At 39.9% G+C, this 18,813-nt stretch overlaps 1 protein-coding gene across 1 annotated transcript; it reads left to right on the top strand.

Annotated features, from left to right (window-relative positions):
- Positions 1 to 1,573: 1,573 nt before the first annotated feature.
- On the top strand, positions 1,574 to 17,962 carry naa25 (N(alpha)-acetyltransferase 25, NatB auxiliary subunit). The gene is made up of 24 exons (XM_023338086.1): positions 1,574 to 1,631; positions 4,603 to 4,688; positions 6,005 to 6,143; positions 6,215 to 6,333; positions 6,421 to 6,495; positions 6,583 to 6,690; positions 6,920 to 6,998; positions 7,246 to 7,357; positions 8,630 to 8,719; positions 8,805 to 8,977; positions 9,057 to 9,169; positions 9,861 to 10,068; positions 10,753 to 10,842; positions 10,931 to 11,111; positions 12,099 to 12,198; positions 12,307 to 12,458; positions 12,540 to 12,665; positions 12,760 to 13,003; positions 13,727 to 13,850; positions 13,974 to 14,039; positions 14,119 to 14,216; positions 14,324 to 14,434; positions 14,541 to 14,681; positions 16,181 to 17,962. Exons 1-24 carry the CDS (start codon positions 1,574 to 1,576, stop codon positions 16,301 to 16,303), a joined length of 2,916 nt encoding a protein of 971 aa, XP_023193854.1. The 3' UTR covers positions 16,304 to 17,962.
- The last annotated feature ends 851 nt before the right edge of the window (positions 17,963 to 18,813 follow it).

An 18,813-nucleotide genomic window follows, 5' to 3' on the forward strand; every position in this document is an offset into this window, starting at 1 on the left:
TTTGTTCCGTCAAACCGTCAGTTCTCGGAACCACATACACAAAAAACCAAACTTATAAAAGTGCACATGGGCATGAGACCAGGCCGAACTGCGCACTTTTAAAAGCTTGTGGGATACAAATAAAGACCATTTAAGATTTGGTCTTTATTTCAATATTTTTTACACTTATGATTGATATGAATCTGTCTAGCTTAGCAAAGGATGTGGTACTGACCTAGTAACTCCATTTCATTAGCCTGTGTCATAAACAATTGATGACTGGCTGTGTTAATTTTTTTCATATGGCTAAATCTTGTTCTGGATTGTCAACGTGGTTTTGTAAAAATAAATCCACGTTTGTGCTGATTATGATCAGTTTAGATTGGTTTTGTCTGAGCCAATGTCTGCAGAGAAATATAACCTGTTGTAGCCCAACCTTATTTCTGACCAAATTCTATTTGTTGTGTTAAAATGCCATGGGTAATAAAACATATAATCAGAAGAAACTGCACTATGAAAAGCATTCACATAACATAACATGTAGATATGTTATAGATTATGATGTTATTTTTGTATATCATACAGCAATAGTCTGAGTAAAAATTCAAAAAGGATATTTTTCATTATTTCAGTTTTTAAGGAAACAAAAGGTTTCCAAACCAACCTGACCTCTTTGAGGAAGTAATTGCCTCCATGTTAAATCATACAACAACTGTGATTAATCATATTTTTTGGTTTAATTTCAGCAGGGGGAGTTCAGAGGTAAAACCACTTTGGGCCATGAAGAACTCAAAGTTCTGTAACATTTTCCAAGAAAGGTAAAGTTTGATGAGCCCCAAGATATTTGGCAAAATATTCTGTAGACTAACACACAAAAAAGGTACATCTCCTCTCAGTACCTTTTTTGTATTGTCATGTACATAAACGGGTACATGACAGTACATGTAACCATCACACCACACAGTGGTGATGGTTTGAGTTTGGTTTGCTGCTTCAGGATCACGACAAGGTGAATGTTTGCCCATCAGTTCATGACTTTTATGCTCAAGTGCACATGGATTATTCATTAATCTGAAGCAGCCCAACAAGTCCACCTCTAAATATTTGCTAAAATAAAAAAAATGTAAAGAAACACTTTAAGATGCTGTGGTGTGATCTCAAAAAGGCCATTTGTCGAGTAATGCGACTGAATTAAGACATTTTAACATACACTAATATTTAAAAACCTTTGACAGAAACGGTTTTTATTTTAAAAGATTACTTAATGGAGTAATATTTTTCACCTGTTGCTCAATTTTTGTCACAGATTTGACTTAAGAATACTTTGGTTGTCATAGTAATTCAGTCCTAGTGATGTACATCTCGTGATGCTATGACGGAAAATTTAAATGTCCAATTTCTCACAATATATATTTTAAATCGTTGCTTCTTATGTTCATGTGTTGACAGTAACGGATTTCCATATAGGCATGCTATTCTGATTCCAGCAGAGAGAGAGAGAGAGAGGGGGGGGGGGGGGGGGAGTCCTTTAATTAGGCATGACACAGCCGGAAGTACGCATGCGCGAACATTTACACAGCAGGTAAACTCCACCATGGCGGCGAGAGGCCATGTGCAAGATCCCAACGACAGGAGGCTCAGACCTATTTATGGTAGGATATCAATGAGAAGATACATATTTATTCAGTGGGGCAGGTTTGAAGAACAAGGCCGAGTTCTATAGGGGACTATATGCTTACAATACAGGCTGTTGGCGGTTTAAGTGCAGTGATGCGGCCCCTCAGGTTCCAGCCGCGGACTCCGCTGCATGCAGCGTCCAATGACAGTGCACCTTACCCGGTTTTAACTCTAAGCCGGAGAAGGACACCGCTGCTGCGGCGGACGTCTGAGCGAATCCTCGCACCTCCCGCTTCAAAACCTGCGCTCATTAGCAGCTGTGTTGAAGCACTTTAAGGTTTGGACGATTTTAAGGTGCGGAGTAGCTCCCTCTCAAAGTCGAAAGGTTTCTCCTTTTGCTAACGGTCGGTGTTTGACAGCGAGCTCAGCTGGCTAATGTGTCAAGATAACCAGCCTGTCAGATTGTGGGCACGTTGCAGACACATTTGAAGAACTTTACGGACTTCACAAGATGTTTTCTGTCAGGTTTTGACTACAGTGTCCGACATAACGCGGCAGCTGCAATATTTGAAAGGCATAGCTGTATAGTTAGCCTTTAGTTAGCATTAGCATCACAACAGTTAAGGACAATGCTTCGTAGCTGGCTAGCTGGTGTGGAGCTGTCAGAGCTCCGCTCAAACCGCCAAGCTACCTTTACAAGAGGCGTCCATTTGGTTTCTTTTGACAAGTTTAACCGAAATTATACCTGCTTTTATGTGGTTTTGGTAAAAAAAAAAAAAATTTACGGCCACAAAGTTAACCAGCAAGTATTGATAGAAACTGCACACATGTCGGATCTTAGTTAGCAACATCAAGGTGTTTGTAAGGAAGAGTTTTATTAAAGTTGTATGTGGAGACTTTACTGTGAAATCAAACTTACTTCAGGTGTAGTAAAATTTCATGGTCTGTTTGAGTTTTTGTTTTGCTTCTTTGCTATAAATCATTATTTAATCTGGATCAAATGATCCCTTTTGGATAATTTAGCTACAATGAAGCAGTTTAAGGAGACCAGGGCAGACTGACATGATCAGATTTCACTGTCAAATATTTTCGAAAACAAGCTACTGTTTAAAAAAAAAAAAGTATTGGCAGCCCTGTACTGTCGTTATCACTGCAGCCCAACACCAGAGGGAAAAGGAAAAGTGATTTCATCACTTTGTTGTCACAAAGCAGTTGTTCTGTTGAGCTTAAGTAGTATGTCCTGATCAAGTTCATAAAAATAAATAAATAAATGCTGAAAAAAATCTGCATCTTGATCTGATATCTGGGATTGAAAAAGTTCAATTGCATCAAGTTAGTATTTAGAGCTCAGAAAACCAGTTGGATGGAAAAACTCTAAACAGAAATAGAAATAATTTTGTGCCGACTTTTTAAGAGTATTTTATTTTGCGTGCCCCTGCTGTTTTCAGGACCCTCTGTGCTGCCTGTCGTGTGTCCCACTTATAAACTGCATCCTAATGTCGGAGTCCAGCCCGTTCTCTCGAGTTTTCAGCGGTTTCGCCTTCGCTGTGACGCCAGCTTGAGCAGAGAGAATAGATGTGACATAATCACAGCATACTGCCGCGCCGGCCGGTTAATTTTGGCAGCCAGCTGTCCTGGAGGGACCGAAACAGTTTGTGGCGCTGCGTCCGCACGCTGCAACACTCGCGAGGCGTTCGGGGAAGATGTGTAGTTTGCAGTTTTATGCTGAGGCTTCATTAGAATGCAAGCTAATTATTTTTATGGGGCTTGTTTTTGTCATCTCTGTGCAGTAGCAGCACAAAATATGGCTGTAAAGAGAAATGACTTTAAAATCATCTGCTGTTGTGATGAGATTTAGTAATATCATTAAAATAAAAAGCTACATTAGTTGCCTTTATTTCAAGCAGAAAAGCAACAATTAATAATAGATATTGACATTGGTTATTAAAGGTACATTACATGTAGCACATTATTGTATTGTCTTTTTAATATATTAGTAATGTATTAATGACGCACCGATAAATCGACCCAGATTTGCTTCATTTTGGGCTGTTTGTGGATGCTTGTCTGAAAATCTAACAGCTGTTGCCAATTTAGTGATTTCCGTTGCTATGTTTAGGAACTTCTCTAATAAAAATAAAAAATAAGGAGTTTTCCAAAGTGGGAATCAACAGGCCAGGCTTTTTAAAGATTGCAGATCGGCCAGAATACAGGAGTCGTTGAATTCTAACAATATATTGATCAATAGAAAGATTTAAGAATTACAAGAAAATGGATTGTGTTTCTTTTGGAGCTAATGTTGGCACGGGAAATAGTCTGTCTGAAAACGAAGGAACTTGCGGCCGATTTAACAGTGGAACTCTAGGGGGAAAAAATAAAGTTGCCTAATAATAGTTGCCTAATAATAGTGGGGATTTCTTTTAGTTTCACAAGGCAACTTTTTGTTTTTCATGACAGCCAGTATTTCCAAAAACTGAATTTTGAATTTCTTTGTCGTATAAGCAAAGGGAAAAAGTGTAGGAGCCAGCTGACTGGCAGTGTACAGCAATAGGCGGAAGAAGGGGAGACTCTGCCCCATAAAGTTTCTTTTTTTTTTTTTCTGCAACATTAGAGTACATTAAACTACAAATATTTTTGGCAGAACATTATTATTTTCTTTTTACACTTTTTAAGCTATATCTTTAAAAACAAATCTTGATTATATCAGAAAGTAGACATCCTTCAATCATTGAGCTTCTTCCTTATTTGCATTTGTCAGTGTGAAAATGTCCAGTTCTTCAGCGAAACCTTCTCCAAGAAGTTCTAAAAATCTTCCTAAGATCAGAAAATCGTTTCCCCTCATACGACCCATAAAACAATCTTGTTAATTATTCATCTCCATAGATGAAGCAACTGCTCTTGAGGGGTTTATTAATAAAGTGACCCCCCCCCCCCCTTCTGGGAGCAATAATAAATCTTCAGAAACTGAATGACTGTAGCAATTATTCTTTTATTATGTTTCCTCAGATTACCTTGATAATGGCAACAATAAGATGGCAATACAGCAGGCAGATAAACTGCTGAAGAAACACAAGGACCTGCACTGTGCCAAGGTGAGTAGGATTTTTTTCCTGGCAAATTTTCAACTTTTAAAACTCTGAAAATTCAATGGTTTTTTTTTTCTTTTCTAGAAAATTTCTGAGATGAATCTCAAAGTTTCAGAATTATTTTTTTGGCTGAGATTCTTTTTTTTTTTTTCCATCCACAATGGTCCTACCACACTGCTGGTGATGAACTAGTGATGAAATTGTTTTTGTTGATAAAACTTTTGAAAACATGAAACAATCAGAGACTTTTTTATTTACCCTTGAAAAAGAGGTTGCACTAGTGCGACCAGAGATTTTTTTAAATTTTCAGTTGCACTATTGAGAAATCCAGTCAATTTTGCAACCAAATTGGTCGTACCCTGCAGATCTGTGCATGTTGTGTTTATATAGACAGGTTGCATGTTGTTTGGTTACATCCAGAAATTTTGCACGTGTGCACAATGGTGGATGGCAAAAGGGCTTAAAAAAAACATTTTCACGTGCCATCCACATCCGCGCTGCGGCGGTAGAATAATTCCTTTAACAAAATGAAACCTTGAGACCTTAATTTACTGCAGTGACCCACAGCAAGGGGAAAATAATGCAGATAAATAATTGAATAATAACTCAAAACCACTTGGATTAGACTTTGCTCTTTGTCAGCTATGCTACACACAGACTTGTTGCCATAGCAACTGACAACTACGCCACTAGCGTAACAATGTTCAACCCAAAACAAAAAAACGCAAACGTTTCCCACACAAAGAACAGAACATTCAGTCTGTTACATTTTATGTTTTCAGACTTTATGCTTGTATGACAATTATTAATGCGATTATTAATAAATGATTGCTGTGGTGTTGATTAGCTAATTTAAACACCTGCTCTACCTTTTTTGCCTTTTTTTTTTTTAGCTGAACCGAAACACACTGAACTCCACAGCAAACCTACATGTTAATATTGTCATAGTCAGGCTAGCGACTGACCTACTTCGCTCTCCCTCGCTATTTTGTTTTTAAATTAAAACTTTTTTCTGATCTTATTTAGTTGTTGTAGTGTTGACAATTAGTAGCAAAGCATTGCACTCTTTTTTTTTTTCTTGTATATATCACGCATACATTTAAGATTTAGTGTGTTATGTTGACATCTTGACAGCTAAAATCAATGTTAGCCATCGTCGGCTAGCAGCTTTTTGCCCTCTACCAGGTAGCCGGGGGGTGGGATCTTGTGCGCGTGATGTCACGTTGGCAACATCAATACATCGTCACCTTCAGTAAACAGCATCCTCATTGTTTTTTTTTCTTTTTTTCAAACATTCTGCTTCTTTTATTTTTTTTCTGCAGGTCTTAAAGGCCATCGGCCTCCAGAGGACGGGGAAGCAGGATGAAGCCTTCTCATTGGCCCAGGAGGTGACCACCCTGGAGCCCACCGACGACAACTCTCTGCAGGCGCTGACCATCCTGTACAGGGAGATGCACCGCCGTAAGTATTCACGCCCCGCTCCTGTCAGGTGACGTCGCACTCTGAGTTAACAGTTCACCGTCCGCTTCCAGCCGAGCTGGTCACCAAGCTGTACGAAGCGGCGGTGAAGAAGGTCCCGCTCAGCGAGGAGTATCACTCTCACCTCTTCATGGCTTACGCCCGCGTGGGAGAGTACAAGAAGATGCAGCAGGTGAGGAAACAGACGTTACTAACAGCTGATTTTTCTTCCCTGTCGGTAATGAGATGGATAAAAACAACTTTATTCGTAACTTCACAGGCAGGAATGGCCCTGTACAAAATTGTCCCCAAGAATCCATATTACTTCTGGTCTGTCATGAGTCTGGTGATGCAGGTACTGCCAGGCTTTCTGTTCGCATTTCTTTTGCTTTTTTTTTTTACAGCTATGAAGTTGAAAGGCGACTCTCTCTTTTTAACATAGGCGATCTCAGCGAAGGATGAGAAACTGGCCCAGACCATGTTCCTGCCTCTGGCCGAGCGCATGGTGGAGAAAATGGTGAAGGAGGAGAAGATCGAAGCCGAAGCTGAGGTAAGCCTCACTGCATCTGCATCATCCTCTGACCTCCAGCTTGGAGAGGGTAGGGCCGAAACAATTGATTGTGAGGAATCGATTACTGAAATAATCGTCAACTAATTTAATAATCGATTAATCGTCAAACAGACTGAAGTTACATACAAACTAGAATGTTTAACTCTAAAACTCTCACTTGCTAACAGAATTTCAGCGTAGTTTTGTTTCTTCCACCATGTGGCTGCAGGTGCAGCTGTATTTTATGATCCTGGAGCGTCTGGGGAAGTGTGAAGAAGCTCTCCATGTGATCAGGGGTCCACTGGGAGGTAGGTGGATGTTTTTGTTAGTTTAGTTTTTTTTTTTTAGTTTTTTTGCAATATTTCTGTTTTCTATATAGTAGAAAAAAGTTCTTGGATCAAATGTGACTGAATAACTGCTGTTTGTGGACTTCCCTCTTGGTGTATGCGACAGCAGTGATCTGATTGATTTCCAAACATTTTTATGACACATAAATGTTGGAAAAAGTCAGTATTGTTTTTATCTTCAGGATTCATTTTGAACTTTGTTCCACAGAGAAACTGACCAGTGAACTGCAGAGCAGGGAGAGGAAATGCATGATGCTCTACACTCGACTGGAACGCTGGCCAGAGTGTAACGCCCTGGCCCAAAAGCTGCTGCTGAAAAAGTGGGTAAACATTTATAAAAAGATTCTCTTTGTTTGTTTGTCTGTTTGTTTGTTTCATAGTTCTTGGAATAAACGTATAATTTGGCTCAGCATGGAAAACAAATTTAATTTTGGACAAAAGTTTAAAAAGAAAACACTAAAAATGCCGACACCAAATTGGCTGTAGCATTCCTCTCTATGCCTCTATCAAGACATTAGACAGAATAATTGTTTCCTGTTGGATTATGATGATGCAACATGATTTCATATAACAGATGATGAGCTTAGAGTTCTTAAAACTGGAATTTTCAGCCATCAGCCAATCAGAGAAGTCGTTGGCGTCTTATTCGGGCGTTAGCGCGTCAAGCCCCGCCTACTTTGGAGTGACACTTTGGGGAAAATGTAGTCAGTGATTTTACAGAAGACTTATGGATTCAACACGATAAAATGACGCACAACTTTCTATGAACTGTGATGCTGGACATTGACAAAGGAGGCCAGTACCTGCAAATGAGCGCGTTGCTGCTGGATACGAATGAGCAAATGACAAAAGCAATTCAGTTTTGCGAATTACGTAAGTTTTAATACGGCTGAAGAACCACCTTATCCTAGCACAAAAACTGTATCTAAAAACACGAGTCTTTTCGAACTTGACGTGATCATGTTGAGCGAATCCATATTTACACAGTTTTACTGTCAATAGAAACGCAGTCAAAGTGCCTCCTGTATTTATTGTTGGAAGATTTGACATGAAACACAGTTCAGTCTGCTACAGATCACTGCTAAGACATCAGTAATACAGACTGTCCACCCACCCTTAAAAACTCTTAAATTCATGCATTTAAAAGCGTCAATGCCTTAAAATGTCTTAATTTCATTTTAAAGTTGGCCTTTAGTATGTTAAACACAGGTCTTACATTTTGTCTTGACAGAACTGTTTAATTTTGTATATTCTGTTTTTGGGGGGTTTTTGCAGTAAAAGAACTCGCTGTTCTTTTACTGCAGAACTTTTCTGACGTTTGAGTTGCACTCAGACATCTACTTTGTGTTCTGTGTCTTCGGTTACGGCCATAGACACATAATAATGAAATAATAAATACCTTTATTATGTCAGTGGCTGAGGCTATCAGTAGCTAATTGCTAACATGCTCTTGTTAGCTAGCTTTTTTTTATTGGATAGTCCAAATTTATTGCCAGTTGGCTGGACGATGTTCTTACCTTTCTGTGCAGACGCAGGTCTTAAATTCCATTCATGGTGGTCTTAAAAAGTCTTAAATCTGTTTCTTGTTGCAGTCCTGACGACTGGCAGTTCTACCCCTCCTACTTCGACTCTCTGTTCCACCTGATGGACCAGTCGTGGAGCCCGCCGGACGACGCCGAACAGTGAGCGGAATTCTAATAAGGAAGCTCGGTGTTGGGGGGGGGGGGGGGAGGAGGCGGCGCTCTCACCATGTTTCTGTGTCTCCAGCTGCTCAGAGGGTTCAGTGCATCACACCGTGGCCGAGGTGGTGAGGTTTGTGGAGGAGAGAATCAAAGTAGAAGACGAAAAAGACTCTCGCTCTCTCAGAGGGCCTTACTTAGCCCGGCTGGAGTTGATGCACCGACTGAGAGAACGAGGCTACCCTGAGGAGAACCTGCCAGGTAGGGCGATGCGGGTCGAGTTGTTCACCTACCTGCAGCTGCTTCTTTACATCACACTCTGCTGCTTCGGTTTAAACAGGCGAGCCTCTTGACCTGATGGTGCAGTTCTTCAGGAAGTTCGGAGACAAGCCGTGCTGCATCACCGACCTGAAAATATACCTTCATCTGCTGACCCCGGACCAGCATGTCCAGGTAGGACCAAGGTCACTGTAGTCGACCACAACAAGGAAACTGAACTTGAGTTAATTAAACTGGAAAAACTATAATAGGATCTATATAGTTCATTCATAAAACTAACTAAAACATACGGTTCTTGTGCTAGTCCGCAAACGACGACAGCAAAAGTTGGGAGAAAACACCCGTCGGTTGGTGAACAATAATTGAATTAGTTTTTTTTAAAAATTTATTTTCTGATGAATATTCATTACCCAGTCAATATTAAAGCAATACATTACGTTTTGAATTCTGCACCTAAAAATTAACCAAAATCTGAAAAAACTAAAGCTACTTCTATAAGTAACAAAAAGTAAACTAAAAAAATCTTCAATCAATAATAACTAGTAAAAACTAGCAAGCACACTTTAAAATTAAAACCAGTATTTAGTTTTTTAATATGGAAAAACTAAAACATACCAAGAAAAATGAAATAAAATGAAACAATATTGAACTAATAACTATCAAACACACTCTAAAAACAAACTAAAACTAATTGAATGAGACAAACAAAAAGTCACAACAAAATAAAACTGAACTATAATGAAAAACCCAAAAACTCTTATAACCCTGGCAGGACAGCTTTCAGAGGCGTGCCCGCCTGTGGACCAGCGAAGGTTTAGTGTGTAAAACCTAGATTATGTTTTGCTTTTTTTCCTTCTTCCTGCAGTTTATTAACCGGCTGAGTGAAATGGTTCCACTGGGGGAGCAGGGAGAGGACGGTTTCGCTTTCCCAGAGGACACCAAGTCCCTACAGAGGCATCTGTGTGTATGTCAGCTGAGTCGGGCCCTGGGGTTGCATCACTCCCTGGACGTCGGCGGGAAGCTGCGCCTCATCGCCGAGCTCAAGGCTCACTATCACCACGGCCTCAAGTTTGGTATGGCTGGTGGCTGTTTCTGTTTGTTTTTTATTTTGTGTCGACCTTCCAGCATCGTACGTTGTTCTGAACAACAGAGTAAAGAAAAGCGAGCGGCTCAAAAAACACTCAAAGTCCACCATGTTGAACGTAATATCCTCAAAGGCTCAATTATCGATGCGTTCTCCACATTTTCATGTTTATGTTTCTGACCCAGCATGGTAGAATTAAGTCTCTTTCTTAGCGGTTCATCTAAACACTTGAAAACTCACGGCTCTTATGAAGTAAAACTTATAAGATCTGCTGAATATTTGTTCTAGTTTGGAAAAATGCCACAAACGGCAAATATGAAACGTCACAAAATCAGAAGTGCTCCAGACCACTAGGGGGAGGCTGGAGCAGCTAATATTACCTACATAAATATGCTGCTGTTGAATATTATTGTAAAAGACATGAAGTTTAGCACACCTTTTCTTTTTTCCTTTAACTTCTTTTCCTTTTGCTGAGGATCTGGTTGATTTGTTGATCGTCGCCCCCTAGTGGCCTGGAGGACTTCTGCTTTGCGAAATCAGCATTTTGAAACTTGCTGATAGAAACTTTAAAGGGTTGGATGATTTAAAAAAAAAAGAAAAAACAAGTCAAAGGGTTAATGGTTTCTTTAGTCCCTGATTTATTTTATTTACACTCTCGTTCTTTTTGTTACAGGGAGCAGCGCCCTGAAGACCGAGCTGCAGTTCTCTGACATGTACTGCCTCATGGCAGCTCATGTGTACATAGACCTGTGGACAGAAACAGGTCAGCCTCTTTTTAGAATCATCTTTGTCATTCTTGTTACTCCAGCCAAAGCGCCGTCTCCACGTCGCCCTTGTGTTTGCGCGTGCAGGAGATGAGGACATGGTGTGGCAGTGTCTGGGCCTCCTAGAGGAGGGTCTGTCTCACAGCTCCTCCAACGCCCAGTTCAAGCTGCTGCTGCTGCTCCTCTACTGCCGCCTGGGCTCCTTTGAACCTGTGGTGGACCTTTACTCCAGCCTGGACGCCAAGCACATACAGCACGACACCATAGGGTCAGTTCAACGGCGTGGTTCAGGAGACACGATTTGTGAATTTTATATAAGCTCATGTATCCTTTTCAGCTATCTTTTTTTTTTTTTTTTCCCTTTCACTCAATTTTTCAGCACTCTGTTTCTCTAACTTTTGTGTTTTCGTCTGTCTGGACATTTTTCAGGTCATCGGTTCATCTTGTGAAACGCATTTAACTTTTTCAGCTGGATAACTGATAAAACTTTATTTAGGTGCAGCTTTTTTTATATTACTACAAAACTTATACGCAGAATTTGCACAAGTGCTTAAAAACCTTGAAAATGCTTGAATTTAATTAGGATGTTTTCAAGGTTTCAAGTAAAGTGCTTGACTTCTGTATGAAGTCCTGGAAAGTGCTGCATGTTCTAACTTCGCAGTTTTGTAATAAAGTGCGGTCTGTTTGCTTAAAAGCCTACATTTGGAAACCGATATTTACAGTTGAAACCAGATATTTTCATACACCTAATAAAAAGACACACAATTTTATTTTTCTCAACGTCTGAAATTAAATGAGATAAAACTTTTCTTGGTTTAGGTCAGTTATAATTACCAAAATTATTTCTATTCACTAAATGCTAGAAAGCTTAAAATTTTAAGATATTTTTATTTCAGTTTTTTAAAACAACCAAATAAACATATTTTTTGACAAAAATGCCAGAGCATAGCATTCCTTTAGTGTATTTTTGATATTTTTTTTGTGAAAAAGGTGTTTCAGAGACATTTAAAATTAAATTAAAATTTCTTTGGTTTTAGTTTACTTTGCTGACATTATTAATAATGTCATTTAATAGTGAATTGAAGCTGTTTTTTAGTATTTGGTGCTGGAAAATTTTTAAAACTTACCTTGAAAATGCTTGAAGTTGTTGAATATTACTGTGCAAACGCTGTGTATAATTTACTTTCTAACAGTGGTAACAGTTGCCTACAGATTCTGATCAAGTCATCTTGTTTTTTTTTTCCCTCCCCCACAGGTTTCTTTTAACGCGTTACGCCGAGTCTCTGGGTCAGTTCTCCGCTGCCTCCCAGTCCTGCAACTTCTCCCTCAGGTTTTTCCACTCCAACCAGAAAGATGTAAGCGTGTGTCCCCACCTCTCCCGCTCCGAATCTCACCCTCCCTCCGCCCTGGACTCCCTAAACACCGTTTTTTTTTTTTCTTTTCTCCCTGCTGCTCCATTCCAGACCTCCGAGTACATCATCCAGGCGTACAAGTATGGTGCGTTTGAAAAAATCCCAGAGTTCATCGCTCTCAGGAACCGGCTGAACCAATCGCTGCACTTCGCCCAGGTCCGCACTGAGAGGATGCTGCTGGACTTGTTCCTGGAGGCGGACGTGTAAGGCCAGGCGCCGCAGAGTAACAGCCGTCGGGTTTTGCAGGCGGTTCTCCTTTGATTGAGCTGTCTTTGTTTTTTCAGCGTCTTGAGTCTAGAGGAAAGTGTTAAGGCCATGTCTTTGTCTTCAGAGGAAGACGATGTCCCCTGGGATACTTTAAGGGACAACAGAGACCTTACTGTATTCACAAACTGGGACCCTAAACAAAGGTATGGAATATATGTATATTTTCTCTTTCGCAGAAGCAAAAAGCGAACCCACATGTTTGCCTTTTTTCTTTTTTCCCCTCTCCCCCCTTTATAGGCAGTTAACCGATGAGCACCGGACTCGCTCTCTGGAGGAGGAGAAGGCCTGGCTGCGGATCCGCTCGCTGACGTTGCGCCTGCTTGCCTCGCTCACGCCGTCCGGACACGCCTCCTCGCAGCAGAACTCTGAGATGTCCAACGAGAACGGCGTCGGCGACAGGAGCTCGCTCCACCGCAGCCTGCTGTCGCAGCTCAACCAGACGCTGCATGCAGCGGCGCAGATTGCAGAGAAACACGTACAGGTCAGGCCAACTCTGATGCTTGCTCTGTTAGTATTGGGCTAGATTTGTGTGTATTCTCAGCAAGAAGAACAGGATATGAGGCGCTGTTTCTTAAAGGGGCAGCTCCAAAAATCAACTTGTTTGAGCTTTACGTCGTGTTTATAATGTATTATTTTCAAAAACACACCCGTGAGTGTTGCCTTGATTTTTTTCATGCATGTTTGAGAAATTCTTTAATCACCCGTGGCAACCATTCAGGTGTTGTTCAAAACACCTGGGTGGACCTAGCTCCGCCTTTGAGGACAAAGCTCCGCTTCTGAGCTGCTGTTTCCAAGCTTCCCCTCCTTTGAGACTCCTCCACTCAGCTCCTTCAGACTAGCCAGCAGTAATTAGCAAACACCTGGTGGAACTGCGCATCTGCTGAGCTCTTTGTAGGAGCTGCTTCTCTGTGAATCGTTGGTAAAAATGTTGTTAAAGAGTTAATAGAGGAGCCATGTTGTGATGACTTCCTGAAGGCGGAGCTTCAGAAAGAGCAGGAATTTTTAAAGAGACAGAAACTCATAAAGGTGTTGAAAGAAATTTGTCTTCGTAATTGAAGTCATATTTGATCTACGTTGCATTTTTTATAACGACTTAAGTTAACATAGTAATGTTAACTTAACTGTGCTATAAAATGATTTCATGTGGCTGGAAAACACACATCGTCTCTTTAATGCAGCGATTGTTTTTCTTTTATGGTCCCAGTATCCCCTGCTGGGCCCCCCCTCCACCCGGCTGGCCTCGGCGCTGTCCGTCGGCAGCTGCCACTGTCAGGCTGCTGCGCTGCACCTCTCGGTCCACCTGCAGGAGCTGGAATCGGCCGGACTCGGTGAGAGGAAATGACCTCAGCTTTGAGCCCAGATGAAGAATGGCTCGCTGTGTTCCACCTGACATTTAATGTTATTTTTTTTGTTTGTTTGTTTTGTGTGTGTGTGTGTGTTCACTGTCCTAGACGAATCGTCGGAGCTTCAAATTCAGATCTGTAACGTTTTTAAGTCATTAGTTGTTCAACTTCAAGGTGAGGTACCAGCTGGGTTATATTTTAGGCTCCATTTGTTTTGTTTCATATGCTTCATAATTCTATGTTCTCTCCACAGAAATACTTAATAAAAGCAAAGGAGACTTATTGGAAATGAAAGAGAGCAAATTAAAAACCCAACCATCTTTATTAGAAAATCTAGTTTTCTTTCTTGAGGTAAAACTGTTTCTCCTCTGATGGTTTTTTTTTTTTTGCTACTTTTTATTTATTTTCCTAATACTCTAATAATTTGAAACAAACACTTGGTCTGGTTTGTTCTGCAGACAGTGAGCATAGTGTTGTGGAGTGCTAGCTACTGTGCTAAGATCCTGCGACCACTGAAAACAAGTTTACAGAAGAAGAAAAAGAAGAAAAAGGATGTCAATACTGCAATGGTACACACACACAACCACACACACACACACACACACTCCTCTTCTGCAGCAGCTCTGTGACGTGTCTCATGTTGTCTCCCTGTCGTGTCGTCGTCCTGTGCTGCAGCCGTTGGTGGTGTGTGGTTTCCAGGAGCTGACTGGGAACTTGCAGGACTTACTTACCCAGACAGTGGAGCACATCAGGGGGCAAGAGTCTGGCATCACTGCCCTAAAACTGGCCAGTTTAACCTTGGAAGGATGCTCAAGGGTAGGTGCAAAAAATATTTCTGCTCAATAAAATGGAAAGTTCATTGTTGGTGTGACAGCATTTGAAACATTAATGTACAATAATTGTTGACCAGCTTTTTGGACGTTTTTCAAAGATTTTCTTTTAATGATGCACCTCTTGTAGCTTTCTGGCCAATACGATACCGTTTTAATTTTGTTGGCTGTTCTTGGTTTTTTTTGTGTGTGTAAAAAGTTGCTAAGTCACTCACCAAGTGACTTAGTGACAAACTCAACTGAGTGACAAACCAAGTCACTCAGTTGGCATCAGTGAGGTGACTATTGCTAATCACACATGCAAACGTGACCTGGTGGGTGTGTCTGACAGTCACCCAAAATAAGAATATTATTCTTCTTATAAATATATTTAGAAGAAGAAAATGAGAATTTTTGGCACTGCCATATATTCACTATCAGATTTATGTCCTTTAATGTTGGCAAAATAAGAAAAAACTTCTATATAGATTTCAAAATATTCTCATTCTACCAAAACGGTGGTTTCTGATTTTAAAATGTGTTGCATATATTATAAAGGACAATGAAACAATTAAAATGTAGGAAAAAGAGACGTGCAGGTCGTTAGTGGACCATATTTAGAATTGCCTACTTTAATAGTTTAAATACCTTCATATGCATTCACACAGTGTCCGCATCCTTAAAAAAGTCATAAATTCAGGTATATAAAATTAAGGCCTTGAAATGCCTAATATTCATTTTTAAAAAGAAACTTCCTGTAAGACATTAATCACAGATCTTATATTTTGTCATGGCAGCACTATTTAATCTTGTATATTGTATGTCTATTTTTTTTGTCTCGCTGGGTTTTTTTGTCAGGCAAAAGCTTGAGTTGCTAACTAACTGCTAGCATACCTTACTAGCTAGCTAGCTTTTTTGCGTCTAGCATGGATAAGTGTAAATTTACCTCCAGTTGGATGGATGAAGTTCATACATTTCTGTGGTGCAGTAGGTCTTAAATTCCACTCATGGTAGTCTTAAAAAGTCTTGAGTTTGAGTTAGTGGGGCAACAATTTCATGATCTACAACTGTGGCAACAAGTTTTTGTTTTTTTTTTAAGGATATTTTTTATTACTTTTTTACAACCAAGAGCTGCTGATTAGCATTTCAAAAGTGATATCTCAGTTGTCTCTCTTCCTGGTTTTTAATCAAGCAGCATGACAGAAATTTAAAGAGCAGCAAAATCAAATGAAGTGGATTAGCACGACAATATTGCACAGTCTTTAGTCGGAGGCTTTTTCAGATTTGCTGGAAGACTGACTGCTACCAAAGATTATCATTCACACTGATGTTTCCTTTTTTTTTTCCTCCGTCTTCTTTTTTTTTTTTTTTAAGGATACTTGTCTGGTATGAGTTAGGATAACATTTAATTTCCCTTTTGGTCCACTCGGATATGTAAATTCTAAAAAGTTCAAATCTGAATGCTTTTGAAAGGGGGGGAAAAAAGCGTCTGTTTCTGTGTTTCAGGAGGAGGCGTCGTTTACGAAGGCTGCTATGGACAAGGTGCAGAGCAGTTACCTGCGTTCGCTACAGGAGGTGGGAGATCTACTCAAAAAGAGAGCCGAAACTATAAAGAACCTTAAAATCTGAAAAAAAAAAAAAACCCGGACACACCCCGGACTGAAGATGACTGTACGCCCCTCACGCCATCACTTACCAGCCCACCAGCTCTGCCTTGCGAGTCGAGCAGAAAACCTGGCCACGCTGTCCGGTTCCCATCCATCCTCACTACTTTCTGTCTGGAGCTCTTTATTTTTCCTCCTCCTGCCCCTCTGGACCACCTGCAACTCTAATAGCACATCAAGCCTGTAAGTAAAAAAGAAACAACAACTCATGAACTGATGCAGCATCTGCGAAATTAAAAACAAAACAAAAAAAAGGTGCACACTCTTAAAGAATTATCTGACATTAGGAAGAAGAAAAGATGAATATACAGTTTTAGAATCTAATAAATTATTGTACATAATATAAACCGTAACTCCTCGACTGAACGAGAGTATAAGACACAGCGAACCACTATCCCGTCTGTCGGCGAGTTTCCTGTTTTCCGGTGACGTCAAGAACAATCGCAGCGAGACGCACAACTTCAGTTCCGAAGGAGGAAGGATCCGTCGACGTGCTGCTTTCGCTGCTTCTATTTTTCCTGATAAATTTAATTGGGTTTTTTTTGGCAGCAGCCGAGCAGGGAGCCGTTCAGACTGACAGATAAACCCCCCTCCTGCGTTTCAGAGTAGTTTTGTCTTCTTTTGTTGCAGTTGTCTTTTTTTGCGTAAGTCTTGTGTTGCTTTGAACCACCTGTAGTTACAGTATTACAAAGAGACGAGCTAATTTTTTTTTTCTTTAATAAATGGTGTGTCCATGTTTCTTTTTCCTTTTTTTTTTTCTTTTTTTTTTTTTTTTACAGAAGTGGTGCTTGTGAACAAGTATGTTGACCCGGTTTAAAACTCGACTGATTCCCATTATTTAAGGATCATTTCAAACGACGATCCGAACTTGAATGTTTACCAGGAACACTCGCTGCTCTGGGGAGAAGAATCCGTCTCTATGCAACCGACGGATACCGCTGTATGTAGTGACACACTTAGAAACACCCATTTGCCAGACGCTTGAGTGTTGGCGTGTGTGTGTGTGTGTGTGTGTGTGCGTTGCGATCATTCTGCTCTGGGACGGGTCTCCAACCAATAGAACATTGGACCTAAGTGTAAATAAAATCTGAGCGCAGCCTTTTCGAAGGACTTTGTGTTTGTTTTTTTTGTTTTTTTAAGCAGCTGAAGTAGAAAGGGATCATTTGTCCCTCCCTGCTTTTGACACCCACTTTAAAAAAAACCCAACTGAATCTTGTCATGCTTTTTTTTGTTTGTTTGTTTTTTAAGAACTGCCTCACTTGGGGGAGCACTGATGACTGTTGAACCCCTTGTTGGGGTTTTTGAGTTTGGCATAGAAATATGAACATATAGTAAACGGTATCCCTAATAATGCTTTCCTATTTCCTCTTTTTGTCATATCCAACAATTAATACCTTGTATTGTTGTTTTTAAAAGTCAAGCCCTTTTTTTTTTCCTTTTTTTTTTTTTTTGTCTGGTTTTGTGGCTGCAGGAAAGATGTCGGTGATCTTACATGTGCTCACAATAAGGGTTTGACAATCTAGTGTCGTCTCATCGCCCCCTTTGTTAGAAAATGGAAAAACACAAACACTGGAATGTCAAAGCTTTTTTGTTTTTTTTCTAATAAAAAGAGTAAATGTGACAATTTATGCTTAATGTTGTCTCTTCACTATAACAGAAAAAAAAGTCAGAGTTCCTTAGATGCATTTCCTATTCACATCTTATGAACTTTTTCACATTTTCTGATTATATTGTTACCTTCATAAAGTTATGGCCCAAGTCATTTTTCATTTTTTACCAAGTGAGGTTTTTTTTTTTTTTTTTTGGCAAAAGATGATTTACCCCATCATATTAAGATGCTGACAATTTCTGGGTTTGATGTGCCAGACAAACAAAGCAAACACATTCTTTGCAACCTATTAGAATGTCAGATTCTGAATTTATTTTATTTCCTGACTTTAGCTGGGCTGTTCCAACAAAATCATGCTTTGATATATACCATTCCAATGTACTGCATGTTTAGTATTGTTGTAGGATTGTGTGACGGGTTTTATACGCAAGGACATTTTAAAGCCGCATAAAATTTTCTCTAATTTAGAATCGTGTTCTCCATTGTTGGTCTGCTACATGAAGTCCACTGAATTCAGTGGATGTGACGATTTCTGTCAAACTTGATAGAAATGGAAAAAGTTCAAAGTTGAGTACTTTTGCAGGATGCTGTTAAATAACTTATATGACTTGAACTAATTTTTACGCAGCTCATAAACTTGAGTTGAGTCTGCTGTGAAAAATTACTAAATGTTTTTCTGAGATATTTAATTTGTCAGACAAATATCCGACATTTGGAAGATTCTTAATCATTTTTAAACCTCTTTGGGTTTGACATTTTTTTTTTTTTTACTTTTTCCTCCTCTCCTCCCCAGCAACTTTCTAGGAGTTGTTTTTTTTTTTCTTTTTTCGCGAGCGAATTTGAGTTGAGTATCTTATAATTTGGTG

This window comes from Xiphophorus maculatus, chromosome 8 (assembly GCF_002775205.1).
Source record: "Xiphophorus maculatus strain JP 163 A chromosome 8, X_maculatus-5.0-male, whole genome shotgun sequence".
Classification (NCBI taxonomy): domain Eukaryota; kingdom Metazoa; phylum Chordata; class Actinopteri; order Cyprinodontiformes; family Poeciliidae; genus Xiphophorus; species Xiphophorus maculatus.